The following is a 21462-nucleotide window of genomic DNA, read 5'->3' as shown; positions in this document are numbered from 1 at the left end:
TTGTGACTGTGTGGAACCCAGTTCAGCTACTGATTGATTGTGTGACTGTGGAAATGGATAAAAGCCCCCCATCCAAACAATGACTATCATCAGTGCATGTAAGAATTTTTAAAAAAATTTTTTAATCATCTACAATACTGTCTTATTTATTTTATAGTACAGTACATTGATTATTGCTTTCATTTTATGGATCAATGGTCTCGTTAGATAGTAAAATTCATGTTGAATTGCTGTTTTAGGGGTTGTTTTTAAAAGACTGGAACTGATTAATCTGTTTTGCATTACTTTCTATGGGAAAGTGTGCCTTGGTTTTGGAACACTTTGGTTTTGGAATGGACTCCCGGAATGGATTAAGTTTGAGAACCAATGTACTAGTGTAATGGATTCAATTTGACAACTCATATACTTCTGTTACAGAACATATGCTGAATAAGCTCAAACCTCTTATCAAGTTTTGCTGTTTGACAAATACTCTGAACTGCACTGCTAAGGTGCAAACCTGAAAGCAGAGTAACTGTCTTTAAGCACTGCAGTGACAGTGATGCTGTTGCAAGTTGTCATGGCCTCTAGCTTTCATCTTCAGTTTAGTGTTCCAGAACTTGTGACAAACAAGTTCATCAAAGTAACTTTTATTTTATTTTTTAAAATCGTGTAAAACATACAAAGGGTTTTGAATGAAAGCAGGTTTTTCAGAATTGCAGTCCTTGTGTAGAACAGGTACCATTACAAAATGCTTTCTTCCACATTATCTGAAATAAAAAAGTATTGGTTAAAGGGATTCAGCCCCTTTGAGGTGAGAATACAGGTTTGGAGGACAAGGTGTGACCTAGCTTAATGTTGGGGATCCCCCCCCCCACAGTCAAGCAGTAGTAGTTGATCTAATGGACTTTAAGTAGTAAAACACCGTACAGCCTTTGGTTCAAAAATACATAAATGGTTAATCTAATAAATGTAGCATTTTGCTAAATGTACTTCTGGTGACTTAAATTAACAGACCAAGCTGCCATACAACACTCTTGGTTTTGAAAACTACCTACATGACTGGTGAAGCAAACAATGTACAGTGGTTCCTTGGTAGTCGGAATGGCTTGGCTCCTGAACGCCGCAAACCCGGAAGTGAGTGTTCCATCTTGCAAACGCTTTTCAGAAGCCGAACGTCTGACGCGGCTTCCGATTGAGTGCAGGAGGCTCCTGCAGCCAATTGGAAGCTGCACCTTGGTTTTCGGTATTAAATTATTTAAATTCTTTTTACATTTATCTACCACGTCTCTTTCATCCTGGAACCCAAGGTATCCTATATTTAGTTCCCAGGTGGTCTCCCATGAAGGCACCAACCAGACCTAGACTGACTTAGCTCTAGCAAGATGGTAGAGTCATGTCCCTTCAGACCATATACCCTGGGCCATATTCTAAGCTAATCTTCATGTATTGTGTTAAAGCAGCAGCTGCAGATGTTGCTGAAGAAGTGCCACATGTAGAATGCCGTTTTGGAAGAGACTTGAAATACTGGCCATAGATGCAGCACAATTCTCTTTTAATGATAAAAACACCACCATACTAATGAGCATGGAAGTGACAGCACTTACCAGCCTCACTTCTGTTTTGTCTAAATCTGCTGTTAAACTGAGACTAAAGTCAGAGAGAATACTTGGCAGTGAAAGCCAAGGAGGAGTTTACCCTCTGTTGCATTTTATCATTAACATAGTGAGTCATAATCCCTCTGAGCTAGCCAAGAAAATACAAATAGGCAAGCAGCGTGGGGAGAGAATAAAATACAGAAATGAAGATAAGCACACTTAATAATTTGTGAAGGAGAAGAAAGTGCTATTTCTGACCTGCCCACCACCCTACAACCAAGATGCCAACAATAGTCAAGTTTTTTACCTCTTACTAAACCTGATGTGGCAGTAAGCAAGATCATAACTCTTTCCATTGTTTATAGTGACTGATTTCCAAGATACTGATATATTTCAAAAAGCGACCAAACTCTTGTTAAAACTACAAAGATGTGTGTACCTGTTTTAAGAAGCAGAAGGCTCTGGTTTTTCTGATGCACTTGCTTCAAACTTAGCTTTGCATTCGTTGCAGACATGAGGACAGTGCCTAAAACATTAGGAGAAGGGGGGGGGAGTCAACGTTACATAAGATTCTTCCCAAATCAAGAGATCTTCACATGGGGCTTTGCACCTGACACCTCCACCTCCACCCTGGGTCCCAATGCACCAAAAATGTCAGCTGCCCTGTTATCCACACAGTAATGTGCACATGATCTAGCTACGTGCAGAAGGATAAAGTGCTTGGTATAAATTGATAAGACATGGTCACAATTCTAGCGTGGTGCAGATAGGCAGTTCTATTCCTTTCTGTGAAAGGAAGGGCCTTTGATCCAATGGATGCTCCCACTAATAGGAAGGGAGAGAGTAGGCAGTATTCCTCACTGTGCACTTTCAAAGCTGTTCTGGAGGGCCTCCCACCCCCTCCAGTTCAGATGTGCAGAGGAAATGGGAAATCATTGAGATTTTTGTAGAGCTCTTGTAACCTAGAAGAGTTACAAGTACACTGTTTTTCGACAGTGTTCTTATCACAAGGTTCCTTGATACAACCCAAGAGTCACTTGTCTGTATTTATTCCAAACAGACCTTTTCCATCCGGGACCAAATGGTTTAAGACCAGCGCTTTCAAACTTCTTCTGACAGGTTCTTATGTATGACATTGTCCCAATACCATAGCCCAGGGCACCAGCAACTGCAGAGAGAGATCAAATTGTTGTCATACGTAGTAATCAGATATAAAGGTATTCATAAGTAGTACAGGCTTTGAAAAGTATTCTCCAGATATTCTGCCTTGCTAATCCACACTGATCTGGGAAAGCAGGAAACCCAGAAAGAGATACCGCTTCACTGAGGATGCTCCCTTGTGTTTGGTGGTGAGTTTAAAATAGCCTACTCTATTACTCTTTTAATATCAGTGAATGATTAAAGTCGCAATCCATGGCTCCTTGCAGGCAGCAGCAGGCAGCACACGTTCCGCTACAAAGGAGGATCTCAATATGTTCACCCATAGACCAGATGGTTGGTACCAAGTTGGGGACACCAAATGGCAGAGAGATCTAGTTTACTGGAAGTTTGTGAAACTCCTGCATCAGCTTCTGACTCCGATTCTGGACTTCTCTTGGCCACAGACTCACCCAGCTCACTAAGCCCTATTACCCCTTCCCCTTCTGATACCTCCTCCTCCCAGTCTTCTCCCTCTTGACACTCATTGTTCCACCACCAATCCCTGGGCTCTGAGCCTTCTTCCCTTGGTGGCTCCCCAGCTGCTTCCTCCCCACCATTACTCTGTGTCCAACCAGTCCATGACATGTTATTTGTTTTCCACTGCAGTAGCACTGGCTTCCACTTCACTCTGCTCGCTTGCTTGCTTCAATCACCTAGCGATAGTGACCCTCCAGCAGAATTGGGGATTCTTTTTTAACCTGAGCCACTTTCTCTCCTAGGCAACTTTCCAGAGGTCACATGGGTCCACAGGCAACCAAGTGGGCAAGGCAATCGGTATGACTCTTAAGATTTGTTCCACAAGCCACACAAATTCAGACATTTCCTTCCAAACCTACATAACCCCACACCTCCCCATCCTCCCTCCAGACACTCTCCAGCCAAGCAAGAGGAGGGTGTAGAGCAGGGCCCAATGAGAGGAATGGCTGGTGAGAGTCCCAGAGGCCTGCATTTAGCCCACAGGCCTGGGGCTCCCTACTCTGTTGGCATCCATCTGCCTCGGGAAACAATGGAGTGCGCCTCTGCGGGTGAAGCCAAACCACTGCATTGCCAGCACCGAAGTAGCCTCTGGGGTGCAAGCACGGGCAGTGTGTATGGAGGCCCTAGGCTGCCTCTTGGCCTTACTGATGTGGTCCAAAGGAAGCAGAGCAATATGTTTGCCACCAGCTTGGCTGTAGGAGTTGCCAGGAGGTGGCATAACAGGTGCCATCCAACCGTCTTAGGGACTCCACTCTGGATTGTGTAGGATTTTTTCTTTGGTCCTTTCTTCTCCAGAAGGTATGCTTCTCAATCCACCGGAGCCTGTGTTCACATGCAGGGGAAAGTCCCTAACTCACCAGGGTTTAAGACCCATCGGCAACCCTTACCTGGTTTAGCCAGCCAGCTGAAGCCGTTGCATGTTGACAGCGTCTAGGAGCGACACTTTAGCTCCACAGTAACATTTCAGTTGTGTTCCAAGGTGTGGTCTGCACAGGTTTACTTAAGCAGATGTTCCTGAGTCGCAGCAGGATTGGACTTGAATATCCTTCCTGCTCTATTGTTTTGATAAAACCCTAACTATAGTAATTAATGATTACATACTATATAAAAGTGATCAGTATAAAGCTACAGCCTAATACAGAACCTTCAGAAACAACCACATGATTCCAAAGCTCTCTCTGCATTCATGAGGTTTACAAAACAGCTTTAATTTAAATGCTGAAAATTGACACTCGGGAAGCCGGAAGCTATACTAGATTCCACAAATGCCCAAACTTATCATGCGAGCATGGCAGCATTCCAGCATAATTACAATGGCCAGTTCTCACCTTTTCTGCTTAAACTTTACAAAGAGTTTTTGGACTTACTTGCCAATTTAGGGAGTGATCCAAATTTAGGGCTTGGTTTGAGAACACCTGGAATAAAATGCAGTTATTTTTAGACCGTCATTTGATGACACAACAGTTGTGCAGTTCTTCCGTGAAAGATATTGAAGCCATATTATTATTATTATTATTATTATTATTATTATATTTCCTGCTTGAAACATACCAAGTGCTCCCAGTATAATTTCCAGTTATAACTTTGATTCTCAAGTAATCCCATCTGAAATAACTAATATCTAGAAGACTGTGAGCAAAATAAAAACAAAAACGTGAAGACTATTTTTACCCCGTGAGAAAGCTTACTTCCTAACCTGTTTTCCATAGCATTAAATTAACCATGCCACCATGCTCAGCCAAGGCAGCACATTTCACAAGTCTTGGGGGGAAAAACCCCAACCAACCAACCAACAACCCACATTATATTTTAGGGGAACACCTAAATGTAAGAACAGCCGGCTGTATCAATCCAATGGCCCATCTACTCCAGCATCTTGTTCTCACAACGGCCAACCAGATGCTTGTTAGGAAACCCACAAGCAGGACCTGAGCACAATAACACTCTCCCACTTGGCAGTTTCCAGCAATTGTTATGCTGGAGTATTACTGCCCCTGACCATGATGGCAAAGCACAGCTATCATGGCCAGCAGCCACTGATAAATACATAAAAGCACTCTTAATCAGGAAGCCATTGTTGAACATACATACAACAGAGAAATGTACCCAGTGGCAAGTCTGCGCTCGTCTCTACACAATGTGCGAAGAGCCACCATATATTTCACATCACCTGTTGAATATATTGAGACCTAAGAGTTGAAACAGCACCCAGGCTGAGATTTCCACCACAAGATCTATTCTGGGTTTTTCCCTCAGCATTTACCAAGCTTTAGCAGTGATTGACTGGTGGTTCTAGAAAACTGTCCACGTGTTTGTTTGTTTTTACATTGAAGAAAGAAAAAAGCCACTTACCATTGGCAAGTAATCCTTGAGTGATCAGCATACCTCCCAGTGACAGAGGGAGAGCTGCATACAATGAAACAAGCAATTATAGCCTTTGCATAAATTCAGATGCATCTCCCGCCCACCCTGCATAGTGTCGTTAAAATGTGTTCTTAACAACTATTTTGCTTGTTCTAAAAAATAAAAAAATGAAAAGAGCAAATTAGAAAATCTGAAGCTGGAATTCTGAGGTGCTGACTTTGCCGAATACTGGGTTTTATACTCTGCACTGCTATGCAGTTAATATTTTCATTTTCTGTGCTTAGTGTCAGCTTCCACATTTAATATCTGCTAAATAAGTACAATAGCCTTGCTGCAACTCCAGTTTTGAGCACCACTGTGCAACAAATTGGTGACATGTATCCATTTAGTTCAGTGTTTCCCAAACTTGGGTCTTCTGCTGTTTTTGGACTACAATTCCCATCATCACTGGTCCTGCTAGCTAGGGATGATGGGAGTTGTAGCCCAAAAACAGTGAGAGACCCCTGATCTAGTTCAAGGGGCTGGATGAGCACAATACACGTGTGGTTCCAGATATGCATCTTTAACACATAGAGAAGACACCCATGTGCAGACTTAGGTGGGCTGTAGCCTCGGTGGGCAAAGGAAGGAACAAAGAAATTGCCAGCTTTGCAACAACAAAAAGTCCATAAAATCAATAGCGCATAAAAACATTTACCATCATACATGCTCACACAAGATCATTTGGATGCTACATTTGTGGACTAAAGAAAAACAACTTTTAAGATTAGATTCTTCACAAACCACAAGTGATGCAGCAAATGGATGTTACAAGCCCAATATACTCAAAGATTTCAGTCTAGTCCGTACACCATATCTCAGCTTATTATGCTGAGAAATGAACAAGTCTTTTGCCCACACATGCAGCCTTACTACAAAGGCTCCGATTAATTACAATTTACCATGTCATCTGAACAAGGAAACTAGGCTTATCAGCATCAAAACAAGCCAGGATCTTAAACCTTCAGACTATGGCCAAAGGCCCTGATCATATCTCAAGTCATTTAACTGAGATTATGATTATGAAAACATGGCCATTGACTGTGGTCAGATATAATGATAAAACTTGAGCTCATGCACTCCTAGCACAGCTACAAGGAGAAGCAGTTTTTAATTTCCACTTTCATATAACTGCAATTTAGTGTTCTGTCTGAACCTGGACAAACTGCAGTAATTCTTAACTTTTGTAAATACTGAAACTGCCTTGGTCATGCTGGTTGATGATCTCCGGTGGGCTAGGGACAAAGGTGAAAGCTGTTTCCTAGTTCTGCTGGATCTCTCAGCGGCCTTTGATACCATCGACCATAACATTCTTCTGGACTGTCCAGAGGAGCAGGGGGCACTGTTATAGAGTGGTTCTGCTCCTTCCTCCTGGGCTGTGTCCAGAAAGTGGTATTGGGGGATGAGTGTTCAGACCTCGGAGCTCTCACTTGTGGGGTGCCTCAGGGTTCTCTCCTCTCCCCCATGCTTTTTAACATCTACATGAAGCTGCTGGGAGAGATCATCAGGGGGTTTGGGCTCGGTGTTCATCAGTATGCAGATGATACCCAGCTCTACCTCTCTTTCAAATCGGAACCAGTGAAGGCGGTGAAAGTCCTGTGTGAGTGCCTGGAGGGGTTGGAGGGTGGGTGGCGGCTAACGGATTGAAGTTGAATTCTGACAAGACAGAAGTACTGTTTTGGGGGATGGGGTGGGTGGGTGTGGGGGACTCCCTGGTCCTGAATAGGGCAACTGTGCCCCTGAAGGAGCAGGTGCACAGCCTGGGAGTCATTTTGGACTCATAGCTGCCCTGTGCTATGAAGTTTAAAATGCAGCAGTAATGAATGGTGCTAATAATGGAGGGGAAGCCCTAAATGGCCTTAGCCCAGTATACCCGAAGGAACGTCTCCACCTCCATCCTTCAGCCCAGACACTGAGGTCCAGCGCCGAGGGCCTTCTGGCGTTTCCCTCACTGCGAGAAGTGAAGTTACAGGGAACTAGGCAGAGGGCCTTCGCGGTAGTGGCGCCCGCCCTGGGGAACGCCCTCCCATCATATGTCAAAGAGATAAACAACTATCTGACGTTTAGAAGACATCTGAAGGCAGCCCTGTTTAGGGAAGTTTTTAATGACTGATGTTATTATTAACCACTTTCAGGGCTTTTTTTAATAAATAAAAAAGGAAGCAATAAACAAACTATGGTTCACTGAAACAAGTCAAGTTCAAACCTTGGTTTAGGAAGCTGGCTTGTTTTGATAAACCACAGTGAAGGTTAACTACAATTTAGGCTTCATATGTAATGCTAAACAGTGGTTAGTCAAAAATGGCTGCAAATTTTTGAATGGTGTATCTGCAGTGTTTAAAATGAGAGTGGAACAGGAGCGCACAAGGCTGGCCTAGGCTTATTCTAATGGCAATAAGCCATCATTTATTACTACTTCTGAATGCAGCCACTGAAAATGATTTTCTCATGTCTGATTAATGTTACCAGTAAGAAAACCAGTAGGTTTTGGATTCAAATGCTGTGAAATAGAAGGGTGTTCCAAGCAGGCCTAGTAGTAGTAATTCTCAAACAAGATATGAAACATTGAAACAAATGCTGTAAGGTAGACAACACCCTGCAACAAAAAACCAATGCAATTATATTTTGTATTTCATTAAAAACAAATAGACCTACCTCTGTACCAGAAGCTTTCCTCTTTACATTGACGACGAATCTTTACAAATTCATCAGAATTAAGATTTGACATTGGACAAGGGAGCTGGCTCTTAAAATAAAAACATGAACACTTTTATAAGAAAAATATGGTTTACCCTCCTCTCACTCCTTAAGAGTATAAAGCATCTATCGTCTGCCGTTTATTTCATTATCTTTGGCTTCCATTTTTTTAAAAATTCAACAAAAAAAATAGACAGAGAGGAAAACATTTCGCTTTTCCAGATAGCACAAAAATGTTAGAAATATCCTACCATTGTCGTTAGCAATCCTATCAAGCATGCAAGGTCAAAATGAAATGATCAAGCTTTAAAACTCGATGGTGCACTCTGACTATAATGTACTTGTTTGTGATTAATTTGCAAATCACAGGTGCTATGAAGTTTAAAATGCAGCAGTAATGAATGGTGCTAATAATGGAGGGGAAATGTGTGGTCCTTCAGGTGTCCTTTCTTGGAGGTTTCTAAGCAGAGGTTGGATGGCCACCTGTCATCTATGCTTCAGTTCAGATTCCCTCACTGCAGGGAGCTGGACTAGATGACCCCTGGGATCTCCAACTCTACAATTCTATGATCATCCTTTAGCACTGACAGTGCTAGCTGGGGCTGACAGTTCAACAACATCAGGAAACCCACAGACTCCCAGCGTCACCCCTGCTTTAAAGGGTTTCTTTTTAAAGTCCCTTTTTGTTCAGATGCTACATAATTCCATCTTCCCCTTTCCCCTAGCAGGTGCAGATTATGTTTCCATCTATTTACTTTGAGCCAAAAATACGTGCAAGGTAAGATATGAGCATCATTATCTACGGTTCTTTAACTGCTAGCAGCATAAAATTAAGCTGAATCCTATTTAATCTCCCCAGGGTTTGTGGGATCTTCGACTTTCCATGAGAGGCAAAGCTATCCTGCCTCCTCCTTATCCTTAGACCTGCATTATGTGGAGTACTTTTTGCACTAGAAAAGGGAAAGGTTGAAGTGCACAGCCCCTTCTGTTTCCACGTGATAATCAAGACTACATCAGATTTGCCTCTGCTAGAATGTAAAATAATAATAATAATAATTCCAAACAGAAAGAACAAACCTGCTTCTTTTGTCCTACCGAAGAGGCCTGAACTTTATCATCACCTGGGGCAGAAGTCATAGCTCCTGATAATGTTGCCAGCAAATATGACTCCCAGTAAAATGTGAGTTTCCTAAAACGAAAGGACAGTTATAAGAAGAATGCAACATGCATTTCAAAAGCAACCTCATAAACGTCTAATTTTTACCATATTGGCATGATAAGCTGTCTTAGAGACTATTGGTCCATCCAGTTTAGTACGGTCTACTTTTATTGACAGCAGCATTCCATGATTTCCCTTCCCAGCTCCATTGTATGAGATCCATTTTTAACTGGAAATGAAAGGTGTTAAATCTAGTAACATCTGCATGCAAGGCGTGTGTTTTGGACCCCTCAGCAATGGCCCGCCTACCAAAGGAAATCAGAAGAGACAGTTACAGCCAATGAAAAATGTATCCCCCATTGGGGACTTAAGGAAGAAGTAAAGTATTTAAGAACTTTATGACTGTTACAGTGTCCCCCTAGTGGAATTTGGAACTTGTTACAACTAGTTACAATTGCAGCTGGCCTGAGGAATTTCCCACACTGTCTTCTTGGAACTTTCCACTTCAAAACAATTTTGAATTTAACCGTGTGACTGACCTTGAGTTTTATCTAGAGGGGTATGGCAGATGGGAAAGAGAAACTAGAGTCGTTACAAGCAACAAGGTCGGGCAGAGTATTGCGAACAGACGGTGGACTGCAAAGAAGAGCTTCGACCTCTGACCCCTCTGGGGTTCCAATAGCAGCCCCATCGGCACAACCTAAAACTAAAGGTATGGCAAGTGATGACGCCTTTGCTCAGGTTTTGGCTAAAATTAATGAATCTTTGGATAGAATAAGCAAACAAGTAGCAGAGGCATCAGACAAGATTGATCAAAATACAACAAGTATTAATCAAAATACAGTAAGTTTAAATAATTTGGGACAGAAAGTAAATACTAATACAGAGACTATCCAGAAACTATTAGAAGAATCGGCCTCAACACGTCAGATTGCCGAAGAGGCTAAAGAAATTGCTACAGCTTCTGTTGCAGAGGTTCAAGAGAAGATACCACCGCTACATAAACAACTTGAATACCACCGCTACATAAACAACTTGAAGACCATAAGTTAACTCTGTCTATGATTGAGTTGAAGGAGAAACAAGTGAACTTAAGGGTCAGAGCAGTACCTGAAGTGGAGAAAGACAACTTAGTTGATTTTCTTACACAGGAATTCTTAGATTTTTGGAATCCAGAATTGGTAAAAGACAGTTTCAAAATAGTGAATGCTTTTAGACTTGGAAAAGGAGGAGGAAAGAAGGTGAGAGACTGTCTGATTACTCTCCGAACAAAAGAAGAGAGGGACAAGATCTTGGGTTTGCATTTCCAGAAGACACTGGAAATACATCAGACAAAAGTGGAGATATTTAAGGACATTCCGAAACACCTTCTGGATCTCAGATCTAACTACAAAGACCTGGTCACCTTGTTGAGAAGTAATAGAATTAACTTTAGGTGGGAATTTCCTCAAGGCCTATCTTTTAGCTACAAAGGAAAGAAGAGGAAAATAAGATCGGAAGACGACAAAGACAAATTCTGGAGAGACCACAGAGAAGACCTACAAAAGAAAGTCACAGGAGAGTTAAGAGCAATAGCAAGAGAAACTTTAGACATACCAGGACTATCTCTGGAACTAAAAGACCGCCTGAAAAACGTGATACCACCGACGGAACAGGAACAGGCACTAGGTGCTGTTGGAGGAGAACTAAAATAATTACATCATGGCCCTGCAACTACTAACCTGGAACTGTCATGGCTTGAACTCCCCTCAGAAAAGGAAATCAGTGTTTCATTTATTAAAAAAGGAACAATTGGATTTGATCTGTCTACAAGAAACACATATAACAAGATTACACAGGAAATTGTTGATAAATAAAAGACTTGGTCAGGAGTTTATTTCATCGGACAAAGTTAAAAAAAGAGGGGTTGTGATTTATGCAAAGGACAGACTATCACCGAAATTTATTTTTAAAGATGACCAAGGAAGATTTGTGGCAATTGAAATCCAAACACAAGGAGAAAAATTTTTGAAAGTAGGAATCTACGCACCAAATGAAGGGAAATCTGATTTTTTTAAGAAGTTGCATGAGACTTTGATGGACTATTTGGATTATAACATGATTTTGATGGGAGACATGAATGGAGTGGTATCCACATATATGGACAAGGCACAAAGACAGGTAGTCACTAAGGATGGTAGACTACCGAAAACCTTTTTTTGATATGACAGACAACTTGGACTTAGTTGATATCTGGAGAATAAGAAACCCCATGGCTAAAGAGGGAACCTTCTTTTCTGAAGCCAAAATGACATGGACAAGAATTGACCAAATATGGATAACTAGAGGAATGGAAAGGTGGAAATCTGTCCGAAAACTTGCTCCGACCATAATGCTGTCAAGATGGAAATGAAACTAACACCAACTGGCTCATTTAGATGGAAGATGAATGACACCTTATTTAGAGATGAAGAAGTGCTTAAGAAGGCCCAAAAAACCTTGAGAGATTATTTTGAGATAAATTTGAGCACCAATGTGGAAAAAAGAGTAATCTGGGACGCAAGTAAAGCGGTTATGAGAGGGTTCCTAATACAACAGAACGCAGTAAAGAAGAGAACTCAAAATGAGAAGAAGGACAAGATATTGGAGAAAATAAAGGAAAGTGAAAAAAGACTGAGAACAAATCCAAAATCAAAAGAGATTTTGAGAGAATTAAAGTTACATCAGGTACAATATATGAAAATGATGAATCAGGAAATAGAATGGAAAATTAAACAAATGAGACAAAAGACATTTGAGTCGGCTAACAAATGTGGTAAATTGTTGGCATGGCAAATGAAAAAAAGACAAAAACTAAATACAGTCACGAACTTAGAAGTGGAAGGAAGAAATATACAGAAGCCAGCAGAGATTAGAAATTGTTTCCAGAGGTACTTTAAACAATTATATACGCAAGGGCCACTGAAAGAAACAGATTTAGATCAATTTTTGAAAACAAATGGATTACAAAAAATATCTCAAGAAAACAAACTAATGTTGAACTATAAAATAACTGAACAGGAGGTAGAAGGTGCCATTCAAAACATGCAATTGGGTAAATCTCCAGGACCGGATGGATTGACTTCTAGATATTATAGATCTTTGAAAGAATGGTTAATACAACCTTTGAAAGAGGTCTGTAATGAAATAATGAAGGGGAAAAGAGCACCAGAGTCGTGGAAAGAAGCATATATTACACTTGTACCAAAAACAGAGACTGAAAAGACACAGCTTAAGAACTACCGCCCTATATCATTACTTAATGTGGATTACAAAATTTTTGCTGACATTTTGGCTAAGAGATTTAAAAAAGTGTTGATGGAAGAGATTCACAAAGACCAAGCGGGCTTTCTCCCAGGAAGACATCTGTCTGACAATTTGAGGAATATAATTGATATTCTGGAAAAACTAGAAGTGAACATAAACATTAAAGCAGTTTTGATATTTGTGGATGCGGAGAAAGCTTTTGACAACATTTCTTGGAACTTTATGAAGAAGAATCTACGGGGTATGGGGGTAGGTCAAGGCTTTGAGAATGGTATAAGTGCAATTTATTCAGAACAAAAGGCTAAATTAATTGTAAATAATGTGGTGACGGAAGAACTTAAAATTGAAAAAGGGACACGACAAGGTTGCCCAATTTCCCCACTTCTTTTTATTTCGGTCCTGGAGGTTTTGCTGAACATGATTAGAAGGGACCAGTTGGTTAAAGGTATACAGGTCGGAGCTAAACAGTACAAACTGAGAGCATTTGCAGATGATTTAGTATTGACGTTACAGGAGCCAGAATCTAGTACTAAAAGGGTTTTAGAATTGATTCAAGTTTGGTCAAGTTGCAGGATTTAAATTGAACAAGTTAAAAACTAAGGTTTTAGAGAAAAATCTAACACCAGTGGAGAGAGGGAGGTTTCAGAATGTGACAGGTTTAACAGTGGTTAAGAAAGTTAAATACCTGGGGATCAACATGACAGCAAAAAATGGGAATTTATTTAAAGATAACTATGAAAAATGTTGGGCGGAAGTGAAAAAAGATTTAGAAATTTGGTCAAATTTGAAGCTTTCACTGCTGGGCCGTATTGCTGCGATAAAAATGAATGTATTGCCTAGAATGTTGTTTTTGTTTCAAACTTTGCAAATTGTGGACAAAATGGATTGTTTCAAGAGGTGGCAGAAAGATATTTCTAGATTTGTCTGGCAGGGCAAGAAGCCTAGAATAAAATTTAAAATACTAACGGATGCAAAGGAAAGAGGTGGATTTGCCCTGCCAGACTTTAAACTTTATTATGAATCAGCAGCTTTTTGCTGGCTGAAAGAATGGCTGCTTCTTGAAAACACTGATATTTTGGATTTAGAAGGTTTCAACAATGTATTTGGATGGCACGCATATCTGTGGTATGATAAGGTCAAAGCACATAAAGCATTTAAAAATCACATTGTCAGGAAAGCACTGTTTAATGTCTGGATAAGATACAAGGATTTACTAGAAAACAAAACTCCAAGGTGGCTGTCACCAATGGAAGCGAAAGCCTTGAAAAAACTCAATATGGAGGTCAAATGGCCGAAATATTGGGAAATTTTGGAACAGGATGGAGATAAGACTGAAATTGCAGAGTTTTGAAAAATTAAAAAACAAAGTGCGAGACTGGCTTCATTATTTCCAGATAATGGAGGCATTTAATTCAGACAAGAAAATTGGCTTCCAGGTGGAAAAATCAAAATTAGAAACTGAACTGTTAGAACCCAAAACTAAGAATTTGTCTAGGATGTATAACTTGCTGTTGAAATGGAACACTCAGGATGAAACGGTGAAATCTGTTATGATTAAATGGGCACAAGACGTTGGACACAACATTATGTTTGCTGACTGGGAGCAGTTATGGACCACAGGTATGAAATTTACGGCATGTAATGCCTTAAGAGAGAATATTATGAAAATGATATACAGGTGGTACTTAACCCCAGTCAAGCTTGCAAAAATCTATCATTTGCCTGATAATAAATGTTGGAAATGTAAAGAAACTGAAGGTACATTTTTTCACCTTTGGTGGACGTGCCCAAAGATTAAGGCTTTCTGGGAAATAATATATAATGAATTTAAAAAGGTATTTAAATATACCTTCTTGAAGAAACCAGAGGCCTTTCTCCTGGGCATAGTCGGCCAATTGGTGTTAAAAAAGGATAGAACTTTCTTTATGTACGCAACAACAGCAGCAAGAATACTTATCGCAAAGTATTGGAAGACACAAGAGCTACCCACACTGGAGGAATGGCAGATGAAACTGATGGACTATATGGAACTGGCGGAAATGACTGGTAGAATCCGTGACCAGGGAGAAGAGTCGGTGGAAGAAGACTGGAAGAAATTTAAAGATTATCTACAGAAACATTGTAAAATTAAAGAATGTTAGAGTGATGATGGATTGAAATTAAGTGGTTTCTAGCTGCACAGGTGTTAAAGTTATATATAGACTAAGATTAAGGATTAGGCATAAAAAGGTTAAAAGAATGGAAAATTGGCTATTAATAGATAAGAATTTAATGTTATATCATATTAAGATTAAGGATTGGGATTAAAAAAGAGGGAAAGAAATTGATGCACAAATAAATTGAACTGGAATACAAAAGAGGGAGGTATGAGGAGGTCCAGAAAATAAGTAATTTTAAAAGTGGTGATGAAAAGATGGTATTGTTTTTAACTGTTCTTTTTGTTTGTTTGTTTTGTTTTGTATTTTGTATTGTGTATTTTTGTATTGTGTAATTTTCTTTTTATTTTTAAATTCTTTTTTTATTGATGTGTCTTTTCTTATTGGAAACTTTAATAAATATCATTTAAAAAAAATATGTATCCCCCATTATTGCACCTTCATTATGACATTGGAAAGCGTAACTGTAGCACATTTTGATTTTGTAAGCCAACGTGAGCCAGTTGGTTAGAGTGTGGACCTGATAACGCAAAGGTTGCAGGTTCGATTCTCGAATGGGATGGCTGCACATTCCTGCATTGCAGGGGGTTGGATCAGATGATCCTCTGGGTCCCTTCCAACTCTACAATTCAACTGCTCCGTGGGAACGTGGCTGAATTTTCGCAAATAGTAAATGCATACAATCATACCCCCACCTGCTTACACAATAGAAATGATGAGTTATAATTCATCGAAAACCCATCCTGTACAATAAAGCTTAATTCGAGCCAAGGATCATGCCCCACCCCCAAACATTAAAATGCTACATTTTAATGCAGCCTGGAACATACAGAATAATAATTTGGGGGAGGGGGAGTCAGAAAATATTTGCAACCCTGTTTCCAGTTAATATGTGTACATTACGCAATGCACACTAACAACTCCAAGTTCCCTGAAGATGGATGTGGTGTCGATGTGACAAATTTGCAGCTGGGCACCTCTTGTTTCAGAAATTAAGTAATGAAAATAACAAGAAATTACAAGATGCATACCCTTCGACATTTCTCCGATGAAAATAGGGACAGCTCCATTCCATAAGGATAATGGTACTTTTATACCCAACACATCTTACTGGGTTGCCCCAGCACAACATATATTAAAACAAAAACTTTTTATTTTTAAATTTAATTATAAATTTAAAAAAAACTTCCCTATACAGGATGGCGGGGGGGGGGTTGATAACTCCATAGCCTCCAACACTTCTCTGGTGAAAATAGGGACATCCTAAGGAAAAGTGGGACATTCAAGGAACTGGAAAAATAAAAATGCGACTCCCTTACGATTGGTTAGAAGACTTACACAAACTCGCAACATATGAGCAACTTGCACATAAACGCAGACTTGCCATGGACAAATTCAATGATATTTGGAATCCGTTCTTACAAATACTGTAATAGGTTAAGATCTGGTGAAGTACAAAAACCACCTTATAAAATATGCAGTGGCGTAGCGTGGGGGGTGCCAGGGGGGCCGGCCGCACCGGGCGCAACATCTGGGGGGGCGCGCTCGCTGCCTCCGGAGTCGCCGAAGAGCCTCGGGCGCAGGCTGTAGCAGAGCCCCATGTCTCGTGGAACCGACGAGCTGTGCGCGCGCCCGGGCTGAAGGCGTCCGGCAGGCAGCGGCTCTCAGCCCCGCGCGTCAGGGCCGCGGAGGACGTGCCAGGCAGCCCCTCCTCACAGCCCCGCCTCCGCTGCTGCTGCTGCAGCTGCTGGGCCATGTTGCATTTTCCTCGCCTCTCTGCCCCCCTCCTCCTCCGGGCAAGCGGCGTGGTTTGGGTGGCAGCGCCAGCAGCAACTCGACTCAGATCGGCAGGTTAGGGGTTGGGGGGGGGCGCAAATTACTTGCCTTGCCCCGGGTGCTGACAACTCACGCTACGCCGCTGAAAATATGCAGCTTTGGGTTTCCCCCGCTCCCCCCCCTTTATTTTCCCTTCTGCACGGGTTCTCTTTCTCTTTTATGTACATCTCGCCATGTTTAGCGCACATATAATTGCGTACTTTTTGGAACTTTCAATCAAGATTTTTTTAAAATTCTAGCACGTGGGGGACCCCCCCCCCACCTTATCTAAATCCTATAATTCGGCATTTGAACGACTGGCGTGAATAATTGCGTTAAAAAAACTGGTGTTGTTCTAATGAGGCTAGGATTGGATTGTAATTGAAAACGAATAAACAAATGATTATTCAAAGAGCTTGGCCGGGGGGCTCGGAAGCCCAGCGCTGCAACCCCACCGCCCAGCCCCTTCTCGCCCACCCCGCCGGCGCCCCCAGCAGCCTTACCCGCCAAGGCCCTTCCCTTCGCCCTCTTCCTCGCCGCGCCTCTGCCCCGGGGCTGCTCCGTCCTTCCCGGCCCAGGCACCTCCCTCGTCCGGCCCCTGCGCGCGCGAAGCGAGGCGCCCGCCTGTTAGGTAACCATGTCGTCCGAAGGCGGAGCCTTTCCCTTCTCCGCGCCCGGAGGAGAAAAGCGGACCGGACCGAGGGAAAAACTCCGTGGGGCTGCTTCTCTCCGCGCCTCGTTCCTCTCACGACGCGTCTCCAACGCCATCGCCCGCCTCCTGCGACAGGCTCCCCTCAAATGGCCACGCGCAACGCTTCTCTCAGAGCCTGCTCGGAATAGAGCGTTCATATTGCAAAAAGTAAAGCTGTCGAGTTTTTAGGGGTTTTTTTTAAGGAAACCGCCACAATTGTTGAGCGCTTTCTCCCCCCCCCCTCACAGAAACCAACCAAAATTGACCAATGGTTGCCACTTTTCAAAACATCACAGAGTTGTCAAGCTTCTTTTTAAGACGAACCCAAAATTCAGAATCTGAAGAATCGTTCTTTGCGCAAGCAGTGTAAGGAAACCACCACAATTGTTGAGCTTTTTTAAAGGAAACCTCCAAAACTGTTAGCTGTTGAGCTTTTTAAAAGAATTTTCCTGAGGTATGCCTTGTTAAGTTCATTGGGATTTACTCCTTAGCACAGGGGTGCCCAAACCTTTTTTCAAAGAGGGCCAAATTTGATGAAGTGAACATGCATGCCAACCAAAGTTGTTGAGTTTTTTTTAGGGTTGAACTTGTTGAGTTTTTTTGGGGGGGGGGATTTGACCCCAAGAAGAAATAAACTGCCACAGCCGGACGGATTAGGCCCCCAAAGCGGACTTTGGACATGGCTGCCTGCCCTTTCAAGTTTTGCTTTGGGATCATGGAATTGTCACATTTAGGAGAAGAGCTGCCATGTAATGGGATTTCAAAGGCAGAATTGATGTCTGGGGCAATTTCCTAAAGGCAGCACTTCATATTGGATCTTTGGCAAGCGTCGATTGTGAAATCTTTTAAAAATCTCAATAATTTTGGGGTTTTCCTAAAAGAAACTCAACAACTCAGGGGTTTTCCAAAAAAAAAAAAAAAAAAAAGAGGCAACCCTACTTTCAATGTAAAATGTTAACACTTTTGTCTTGTATTTCAGGGTGGAATCTACACACATATAAAAACCGTTCTGAAAATGCTTTTCTTTAAAAAAACACATTGAATTTTCCATAAGGCTTACCATTGCCATCTAATGTCACATTGTATATTGCACTTGAAACACACTTAAAACGTTTTATTTGCAGCTGTATAGCTGAGTTAGTCTTCTTTCTTTCTTTCTTTCTTTCTTTCTTTCTTTCTTTCTTTCTTTCTTTCTTTCTCCCTCCCTCTCCCTCTCCCTCTCCCTCTCCCTCTCCCTCTCCCTCTCCCTCTCCCTCCCAAGTTAGGGATCATATCCAAATGCATGTGATTGAAAGGTGCAAAACAAAGTCATGTCTCTGTGTAGCGAAGCTCAGACGAATTTACAACTTCGAGTGCCTGTGTGCCTGTGTGCGCATGTGACCAATCCCAGAGGGGCCATCCTATGAGGCTGCAATAGATGGTAATGGATTGTTTTGAAGCCACTTCAGCACCAAATGAACCAAACATAAATAAATAAATCACCCCCACCCAACCTCGAAGGTCTGGCCTGTATTTTGCCAAAGCGAAGGTGGGAACCCTAGTTGGAAGGGACCGTGAGGGTGGGTTCTGGTGCCCTGTGCCCTGAATAGCTCCACTCTGGGAAAGAGCTTTACAGCTGCTGGAGCACTCCAAAAAAGCAACAAAAAAAGTATATTTCAAATGAAAGTGCTCGGGTGCATGTAGCTACCACAGGCACAAACTTATTAGATGCTGATTTAATGGAATAATAGAATTGTAGAATTGTAGAGTTGGAAGGGACTCCGAGGGTCATCCAGTCCAACCCCCTGCAATGCAGGAATCTCAGCTAAAGCATCCATGACAGATGGCCATCCAATCTGCTTTAAAACCTCCAAGGAAGGAGAGTCTGCCACCTCGTGGGAGTCTGTTCTAGTGTCCAACAGCTCTTACTGACAGAAAGTTCTTCCTGATGTTGTCTGGGAAAACTTTCTGAGGCTGCGTAGCTGTGCTTTGGTCCTGACAATTGCATTGATCATTTTGCATTTTAAAGATTTAAACTCAATTTTTTGATGGCAAATAGGGAAGGGAATCTTATTCCAGAAGGGGAAATTTGTAGGCAGCTGAAAGGCAATTTGATGCAGGGTGGGGAGTTATGCAAACATACAGAGAAAGGCTTCCAAACTTTAGTGCGTGCAAACCTTTTGAAAACGAAAACACACCTTAGTCCGCCTGACTTGTTTGGTTTTGCCTTTAGCCTGATTTCTCCCTTAGTTACAGGCAAATCTGGAGTGCTAATAATCCAAGAGAGCAAATACTGGCGCAGCTGCTGGCCTTGTGCTCCACTCCCTGAAGCAAATCTTGCAAAGGTATAGTACTGTCTTCCCGTCAATAGACATGCTGCCTGATCCTATGCATATTTACTCAGAAATAAACTCTGATGTTTTCACTGCAGTCCAAAAGGGTGTGAAAGGTGTTTTCTAGTGCCCTGTGCCATGAAGAGCTCTTGTCTGGGAAATAGCTTTATAGCTGCTGGAGCACTGCCAAAAAAAGTATACTATTGCAGATAAGTAAGTACTCGGGTGCATTTAGCTAGCACAGACACAAACTTATTAAATGCTGATTTTGTAGAATCATAGAATTGTAGAGTTGGGGGGTTCTGAGGGTCATCTAGTCCAACCCCCTGAAATGCAGAAAACTCAATGAAAACATCCATGACAGATGGCCATCCAGTCTCTGCTTGAAAACATCCAAGGAAGGAGAGTCTACCACCTTCCAAGGAAGTCCATTCCACTGTCTTAACGGCTCCTACTGTCGGAAAGTTCTTCCTGGTGTTTAGTCAGAATCTCCTTTCTTGTAACTTGAATCCATTGGTACGGGTCCTACCCTCGGGAGCAGGAGAAAACAAGCTTGGTTATGGACCACAGGTATGAAGTTTACGGCATGTAATGCCTTAAGAGAGAATATTATGAAAATGATATACAGGTGGTACATGACCCCAGTCAAGCTTGCAAAAATTTATCATTTGCCCGATAATAAATGCTGGAAATGTAAAGAAACTGAAGGTACATTCTTCTACCTTTGGTGGACGTGCCCAAGGATTAAGGCTTTCTGGGAGATGATATATAATGAATTGAAAAAGGTATTTAAATATACCTTTTTGAAGAAACCAGAGGCCTTTCTCCTAGGCATAGTCGGCCAATTGGTGCCAAAGAAGGACAGAACTTTTTTTATGTATGCCACAACAGCAGCAAGAATACTCATTGCAAAGTATTGGAAGACACAAGATCTACCCACCTTGGAAGAATGGCAGATGAAGCTGATGGACTATATGGAACTGGCAGAAATGACTGGCAGAATCCGAGACCAGGGAGAAGAGTCGGTGGAAGAAGATTGGAAGAAATTCAAAGACTATCTACAGAAATATTGTAAAATTAATGAATGTTAGAATGATGTTGGATAGAAATTAAGTGGTTTCCAGCTGTAATGCTTTAAGGGAATATGAAAAATGGGTTGTTAATAGGTAAAAATCTAACGTTACTATTTTAAGACCAAAGATTAGGATAAACAAAGAGGGTAAGGATTTGCTGAACCAACAAATTGAACTGGAATACCAAAAAGGGAGGTATGAGGAGGTCCGGGAAACAAGCTAAGGAAAAATAAGTAATGGAAAAATTGAGTGGTTTTTAATCATTTTTATTTTGTATTTTGTATTTTTTCTTTTTCTTCTTTTTCCTTTTTTTTCCTTTTTATATTGTAACATTTGGAAAATCTCAATAAATATCTTATTAAAAAAAAAAAAGAGAAAACAAGCTTGCTCCTTCTTGCACACGTGACAGCCCTTGAGATATTTGACAATGCCTATCATATCTCCTCTCAGCCTACTCTTTTACAGCCCAAACCAGGCATCCCCAACCTTTGGCCCTCCAGATGTTTTGGACTACAATTCCCATCATCCCTGACCACTGGTCCTGTTAGCTAGGGATCATGGGAGTTGTAGGCCAAAACATCTGGAGGACCTCAGGGATGGAGAATCTGTAGGCTCTG

The 21462-nt window shown here is 41.6% G+C and overlaps 2 protein-coding genes across 4 annotated transcripts in view; one reads left to right on the top strand and one right to left on the bottom strand.

The window, feature by feature from the left end:
- Positions 1-613: 613 nt before the first annotated feature.
- On the bottom strand, positions 614-17429 carry LOC308484937 (OCIA domain-containing protein 2-like). Its single transcript, XM_081020227.1, has 8 exons — positions 17273-17429; positions 9432-9543; positions 8313-8403; positions 5607-5660; positions 4622-4669; positions 2640-2745; positions 2017-2103; positions 614-749 (listed from the first exon to the last, which is right to left on the bottom strand). The coding sequence occupies exons 2-7, from the start codon at positions 9489-9491 to the stop codon at positions 2022-2024; spliced, it is 441 nt and encodes a 146-aa protein (XP_080876353.1). The 5' UTR covers positions 9492-9543; positions 17273-17429; the 3' UTR covers positions 614-749; positions 2017-2021.
- The window catches only part of CWH43 (cell wall biogenesis 43 C-terminal homolog), a 53780-nt gene continuing 40813 nt past the window's right edge, over positions 8496-21462 (top strand). For all 3 annotated transcript variants that reach the window (XR_013990121.1, XM_081019970.1, XM_081019969.1), the window contains exons 1-2: positions 8496-9132; positions 19690-19784. The gene's annotated coding sequence lies outside the window, so the exon portion shown is untranslated. The remainder of the gene's footprint in view (positions 9133-19689; positions 19785-21462) is intronic.

This window comes from Podarcis pityusensis, assembly GCF_964106645.2.
Source record: "Podarcis pityusensis genome assembly, chromosome: 9".
NCBI lineage: Eukaryota > Metazoa > Chordata > Lepidosauria > Squamata > Lacertidae > Podarcis > Podarcis pityusensis.
Note: the sequence above shows the minus strand (reverse complement) of the source record. Positions and strands in the feature narration are given on the sequence as shown.

What these genes read in the sequence shown, in the direction of transcription:
- LOC308484937 (XM_081020227.1), bottom strand. Translation starts at nt 9,491, where the DNA reads ATGACTTCTGCCCCAGGTGATGATAAAGTTCAGGCCTCTTCGGTAGGA. An exon ending in TCAAGGATTACTTGCCAATG is followed by an intron (nt 4,670 to 5,606) that starts GTAAGTGGCTTT and finishes ATTTTATTCCAG; the next exon opens with GTGTTCTCAAACCAAGCCCT. An exon ending in ATCACTCCCTAAATTGGCAA is followed by an intron (nt 2,746 to 4,621) that starts GTAAGTCCAAAA and finishes CTCTCTCTGCAG; the next exon opens with TTGCTGGTGCCCTGGGCTAT.